Raw genomic sequence first — 7,130 nt, 5'->3', positions numbered from 1 at the left:
CCCCCCTTTATCTACATTACCCTTCGGCAAGGGACATGTCCATTGCAAGTGGAGGAAGATGACAAAGAATGAGAAAAACCTGAAGTGAAGAGAAGAAATATCAGGGAATCAAACTTATAAAGATCCTAGATGATATGGGAGACTTCTAGACTAGTTTTACTTCTAGCAATAGATTACAATTTTATTATGTGATATCTTTTGCTACTTTATGTTCCTTTGCATGTTAGACTATTAATTTTGTCAATTTGACTTTTTATGGATCTTCAAGATGGTTTTTATAGTCTACTGTGAGCATAATTTTGTATTTGTTTATTCTTTTGAATATGACTCAGATCACACAGATAAAAGGCCTCGGTACCAAATTGAGCATTTTTAAATATCTTCTAAAATAATCTTTCGTTCTCCGAATCATTCACAAAAATACTTTTTTTATAAGTACTTGTGCTTGACGAGAAAAGAATCAATAAATGCATAGTATGAGGTGCCAAGTCAATGAATGCATAGAATGTGGGGAAACCTAATGACAAAATAAAAAGCTATTAACATTAGGAAATAAAATCCTCAATACCATGAGGAAAGCAAAACTCATTACCTGATAGCAAGATCTCTTTCTCCAGTTGAGCAGAGAAGTTCTGTATGAATATGCAAATAATCTTTCTCAGTGGACATATAATGAGTCTTGCAACCAGAAACTCAAGTTTTCAATGCAAAATATATTTAAGAATTCCTAGGCTCCCATCATCAAATAATTAAAATACAAGGTCTGAAAGTTCCAATTTTAATCATGCATCTGAATATTGAATTAGCTAATGAAATTTGATTATGACAGACCAATGGTGAAAGGACTTTTTATTCTGTTCGGATAGCATTTTTGCATTACCACAACACCTAATGGCTTCTCAAACTATTATAAACTTAGATCAAATGATTATTTATCAATCAAAAAGATGGTATATCGGAAGGTTTAAAGCTTACAAATGAATCAGCACAGGCTTCAGCAGCTCGTAGTCGTTCTTCATGCATGTCCTCTGTCATAAGTGGTGGGTCCTACAATAAATTTAGAGGAGAATTGTGTTCTTTACAGCATATTTGAGGGAGGGAGGGGGGGTGGAGGGAGAAGGGAGGCAGTATGGGCAAAACTAGATGCTCAAGATAACTAACCTGGGTGATTGGAGCATGCATAATTTCACGTGAGTGTAAAAGCATCATATTCGGCAAAGCACCAGCTGATCCCCTCCTTTCATGTTCAGAAGACTTGCTAATAGCATATGTTGCAATTTCATGATTTTTCGAATTATAACTGGCTTCTTCAGCCATCGGACTGAGCAAACCATTTGAAGTTGACTGGCTGCTAACATAAATATAATAAATAAATCAAGAACAAAAGTAGAAAAGAAAGAATGTTTCTAAGAGATGTGAGTGTGAAAGAAAATCATAGACTCATCAGAATATTTTCCAACTTTGTTACAGAAAAGGACCATGTCGCGTCAATGCTGGCAAGAGGGGGGAAAGTTGACATAATTGTTCCGTTCTTGAAATACATATTTTTGAGGACAGCACAGCCTAAAGTGAGGAAAAACCCATGAATACACTGTACCAGAAGTACAAGGCCTCAAGTAGCATTGTTATCCTTAAACAATTTACAATGACCATGTCAGGTGACTTACAAGTTACAAGCAACTTGACTAAGGTTGCTACTGATATGAATTAATGTGCAGCAACCAGCAACCAAACTATATCATGGACAAGAATTTAACTTCAGATTGTAATAAAAAGATGCTCTACTCAAATTTTTCCAATTTCACCGTAGCATATCCCTATATAAAGAGTACAAAATATGTATGATACGAAGAGCATTGTTTTAGCCTGGAAAACTACAAGCGCAGAAAAACAGCCCCATGTAAAGGAAAACGAGAGGAATATGTCACATCTGTCATCCTTTGCACTTATCACCAAGTTCTCACAGTCTATCCTTATAATCCCACAGCTTCTTCAACAATGCTGCTACTTGTGAGTTGTGACTACTACTAATGAAAATTGTTATTATTCTTTATTCCATTAGTGGAAAGAATCTAAGAGTCTAATTATAAAAATGATGATAGACACCAAGGCAATTTATTCTATCTTAAGCTTTTTTACTGTCAGGTCTCATTTTGGGTAAATGTAATGTAAGAGTCTGTCCGACAGTGTACATACAAGTTGTTCAAACGATACTGTATCACTTTGATGTATGTAAGCCTCTTTAGTTCCACGCAAAACATGCCCTAACCACATCTGTTATATTACCTTATTTTATCCTCAATCAGCGGGTGCCACCTCCAAATTTTGCCTATAGTGCCATTTCTTTTATTTCCATTCTAGCATACCACATATCCATCTTAATATCCTCATTTTCGCTAAGTTCAACTTATTATCCTTTAACAATCCAACACTCAATAGTATTAGGCGAGTGATGGTAGGAAGCCTAAGTTAAATGTAGTTAAAAAGAACAGTGAACGATCCAACTAGTGTTGCTTGGTTATGGTTTATAAAAGAAGCAGAGAACCAAAAGCAGAACTAACATAAAAGAAGATAAGAAGAGAGAGCGACAAATAACAAAGGATCTCAAACCAGTCAACACCTAAAATGAGGGTGATAACACTGGGGTTTTTTTTTTTTTTTTTTTTTTTTTTTTTTTTTTGGGGAAACATAAGTTGGGATCCTAGAAATCTTTAAGGGGACTAAACGGAACAAGCACCTCATCAAATAGATTATTTATGTTTGCCTAGAAAAGGAGACCACATTGTCTTTAAATAATGTAATTAATTAACATAATGATGAAGCAGAGTCCTATCTATTTATGCTTAAAATCCTTTAATGTTACTAGACTATAAAATGGAAATTTACCTAATTTAAAACTAATAACTAAGGAAAGGATGAAATATCAAATATAAAGTACTTCAAAATAAATGAATATTTTTTCCCGAAAATAGTGATCTAATATTTATATCTCTTCTATACATTATCTACTAGGATCTCCTTTACATGCATAGTACAAAAATATTCTAGGATCAGGACCTTCACTTTCAATGACTTGAGAGTACAGAATCACTGTGTTCTACAAGGCTCCAGATAGCTCCAATTCCAGTTCTTCCCTTAGCCAAGGGGGCTCTTTTACATCATGGAAGGCATTAAAGGGTGTAATGACACTAACTCTAGTATTCAATAAGGGAAGACAAAGGAAGCTAATAAGTGAAGGATATAACTCACGGATGTGAGTACTTCATCCGATAGCTTTATATGTCTTCAGCTCAAGAGCTAATTAGCTCTTCAATTCAAGAACTCTGGATAAGAAACATTTATCCTCTAATGCTCTCATGGGGATAGTGAAGTTACGACCTTTAATCTATTTCCTTAATTAGAAAGACTGGGACAGGAAATAACTTTTTTCTACTAATAAGCGAACGTGGAAAGCTAATTCAACCAATGAGTCTTTCTACTGCAGGGCAGTACTCATCATGTTTTTTGAACAGTGAAGTTTCTATATGTACAGCAACTGAAAAACCTTCACTCTAAAGATAGTTATCACATTGCTAAATAAAATATGAATTATATTTTTAGCAAGAAAGAAATATTTATTTATTTCTTCATTTATTCATTTAACAGTCTCATTGAGGAGAGCAGAGACGTCTGAAGAAAATTCCCAACTGCTCAAGATTAGATTGTAGTTACGAAAATAAATGATCTCTCACTTGTTCTTCACCTTTCACAGTCACCATCAAAATCTTCACTGGCTTCGCGAGGAGAGAAGAACCTTTGATCCTGAAGATCTTTCTGAATCTAGTCAAACCAATAAATCAAGTTAGGAGGTCAAGCACGATGTATTCAAAGGACCACAAAGAAAAAATTCCAAGTAAATTACCTTGGAATCATCAGGAGTGGAGTCATGTCTACTCGTGTCAGAAAGCTTTGGACCTTGTTGACGTTGTCTATCAATGCATATTGCAAGCTGAGTGCACCAAATAACAAATCAATTAAATGATTTTAGGAAAATAATTTCCATTCATAACAAGAGGCAAAAAGAGTAAAAAAAGGGTTCTGGATGTGCCACAGGAAGAATGGGCATCTCAAAGCATGTATAATGAAATTAATATTATTGTGCATCCAGGATTTTAGAGTTACTACTGAGAAAAGGTCATATAAACTTTTCAAAATGATTAGTCAATGCGGAAACTGAACATATGTCAATATTATGACCAATAATAAATTCAAAAGACACAACCATCTCACTTTATCTTGTAAGTTCTCAGAAATCAATCTCATTTCAATAACATTGTACAATAGGTAACTATATAATACACATTTGAAACCACATCATTTCCTATGTCAATGAAACAGTTTAAAACCTTGTTGTAAACTGGAAGAATATCGTGGAACAATCTGCGATCAATAAGACAACAAAAAGTAACTCATGCGTGAACTATTCATTTGTATATTAAATAGTCTTACAATAACATAAGGAAACTAACCATATGTAGTTTCTGATTGATCAAACACGTGGATAGGTCAATTATACCATTGGCTGGCATTCTTGGTAATGGTTGTGACTCTTCCCAACACCAACGAACTTCTCGAACAAACTCTACCCAGAGTACAGCAATAGCTAAAGAAATGAACAATAAAAATAGTAATAAGTGGAGTGTAAACTCATTTAAAGAAAATCTGTACACGCAATATTATAGCAGCTCATTTGGCTCCTTCAGAATATCACACAAATAACTCATAAACTTGCATATTTACCATGTATATTACAATTGCCAAACCAAAGAGCATGTAAACAGAACTGAGCAAAAAGCGAGTAAAGTGGAGCGCCTTTAATAGCGCGAGAACCCTTATGTTCGCCCACAGAGAGATATGGTTGAGCTTCTGCAACTACATGAGAAACAAATTAACATCAGTAATAATTAACACCCAAGTGCATTCAGAATCAGTACAAAAAAATTTCAAGAGCTTAGAAATCGGCAAGATAATGCATGCTTCACAGCCTTCAGTTTTAGGAATAACTATTTAGGGAGGTGCATTCAATTTGGACTTTTAAAGATTTTTATATACTTTGACTAGCTTTTGAAGAATTACTCATAGATTTTTACATGATCAATGAAAATCTTTCATAAATTTGTATGGACTTTCATTTAAAGAAATTTACTAAATTTACTTGGACTTCTATAGATTTTCTATATAAAGCTATTTGTTCAACTGCTTATTTCTGCAGTATGATACGTGACTACTTCGAACCTTGCTTGCATGACGAAACGATTCAGCACATTAGAAGCAAATAGTAACAAAATTATATTACTCGTGACAATAAAAGTACTTTTAAAAAATATAAAAACTATAAGACACTTAGATTAGATAAACAAATAACCGAAGTACCAAAAAAAAAAAAAAGCATTTATAGCATTCCAGTACTCACAATGAAAAGAAAAGAAAAAGAAATCTCTGATGTTCAAAATAATAAACCCAATCTCTTTGTTGTGAACTAATTAATGTATAAAATCATCAAAATATCAAGCTATATGGCCTCAAAGTGAAATAAGCGAAGCCATATCAATATAACTCCACAAAAGAAAAACAAAAAAGGCATAAATACTCGTGACGATAAATGAAAAATAGCTTTCTCACAATTGACACACACAGCAAATAAAAGAAAGGAAGGGAAAAAACATGCGCTAGAAAAAAAATTAAGTATTGTAGTTTAGGAAACCAATCTTTATCATTAACTAAAATCTTAAAAGAATTTTATTCACAAATTGATCATTTTCACAGCAAAATGGAAGAAGCATTGAGGGAAAAAAAGGAGAATGTTAAAGACAGAAAAATATTTATCTTCTATTTCATTCAAAAAGGTAAATTGATCATGGCATTATAGTTCACAGAATGAAAGAGGGAACAGAAAAATTACATATTGAATGATTTTGTACTTTCTATTTTATTTTATTCTCTCTCTCTCTCTCTCTCTCTCTCTCTCTCTCTCTCTCTCTCTCTCTCTGTGTAATATGTATATATGTACGAAAGTTTTCAAAAAATCTGGGGGTGTGAGATCCAGTTTGAGAGATTTTGTACTTGTCCATTCCACATAAAAGTTAGTATGTAGAGAATTTTAGAAAAGTCATTAACACTTTGAATCCCCCATGACTCTTAAAGACTTTTTAAAAATCCATTGATATCTATAATGAATACCTCGGGATTTTCAGTCTTAAAAGGTCTATATTGAATACATCTAGAATTCTCAAATCCAAGTAAGTCTTGAATAGTCCAAATTGAATACACCCCCCTTTAATCTTCAAAGAAGGAGTTCAATTTCTTGGAACATTTAGCAAATACTTTACATGCAATCCAGTGGGCTACAGCTATGGCTTCCCTGTCCCTGCATTTCGTATGCAAAGTTCCCAGCAAATTTAATTTCATCCAAGTTTCTTTCATCATCTGGCGTAGATAAACAATGTGAAGTGGAAATTTAAACTTAGAAAAAGAGTTCGGTATTAAAATAGCTCAGAATTTTGAAAGGCAAAGTTACAACTATCTGCCAAAATAAACAAGGATTGTTGCCCATTTACAATATTTGTAAACAATTAGCAGCATAAAAGAAATTTTTGCGGTTATATACCCTGGTGAAAGAGATCTTTTAAAACACGATCAAGAACTGTTGGTGGAGGAATGACAGCTGAAGACTTGAAATTGTCAGATCCTGAGTTCTCGACTGCTGGAGAGGGAAAAAAAATAAAGTATAAAAATAACTAATTTTCACCTGAAAAGCTAGCATTAACAGAAGTTGAATTTTGGACAATATATGAACGTATCAAGAGTAATTAATATTTAATACATAGAATGATGCATCAAAATTCTTCAGACCTGACACAAAATCTTCCATAAATTGAGCCTCCAAGGACATTTCCAAGGCCTTAACCAAAAGGCACAACTGTGATGCAAATCCAATTGTCTTTCCATCAGAAATATCACTGCTGAACACGAATAGATACCCATCACCTTGTCACTCCCAAAAAAGTAGCAAATTATTCATAGCCATCATAGATTAAACATCCAAAATCAATAAACAAACTAACTTCCCTACACATGCAAAGGTCGAGGAG

General features: G+C 33.6%; 1 protein-coding gene across 1 annotated transcript in view; it reads right to left on the bottom strand.

Annotated features, from left to right (window-relative positions):
- LOC111407432 (rab3 GTPase-activating protein catalytic subunit) overlaps nucleotides 1-7,130 on the bottom strand; it is a 36,270-nt gene that overhangs the window by 18,886 nt on the left and 10,254 nt on the right. The window contains exons 10-18 of the mRNA XM_023036901.1: nucleotides 6,892-7,001; nucleotides 6,647-6,742; nucleotides 4,780-4,911; nucleotides 4,509-4,642; nucleotides 3,902-3,988; nucleotides 3,743-3,819; nucleotides 1,162-1,351; nucleotides 976-1,047; nucleotides 593-632 (exon numbers count right to left, since the gene is read on the bottom strand). Coding sequence (XP_022892669.1) covers nucleotides 593-632; nucleotides 976-1,047; nucleotides 1,162-1,351; nucleotides 3,743-3,819; nucleotides 3,902-3,988; nucleotides 4,509-4,642; nucleotides 4,780-4,911; nucleotides 6,647-6,742; nucleotides 6,892-7,001 — 938 coding nt within the window. The remainder of the gene's footprint in view (nucleotides 1-592; nucleotides 633-975; nucleotides 1,048-1,161; nucleotides 1,352-3,742; nucleotides 3,820-3,901; nucleotides 3,989-4,508; nucleotides 4,643-4,779; nucleotides 4,912-6,646; nucleotides 6,743-6,891; nucleotides 7,002-7,130) is intronic.

This window comes from Olea europaea, chromosome 1, assembly GCF_002742605.1.
Source record: "Olea europaea var. sylvestris chromosome 1, O_europaea_v1, whole genome shotgun sequence".
NCBI classification, from domain to species: Eukaryota; Viridiplantae; Streptophyta; class Magnoliopsida; order Lamiales; family Oleaceae; genus Olea; species Olea europaea.
The sequence above is the reverse complement of the archived record's forward strand: the minus strand, read 5'-3'. Positions and strand labels throughout refer to the sequence as shown.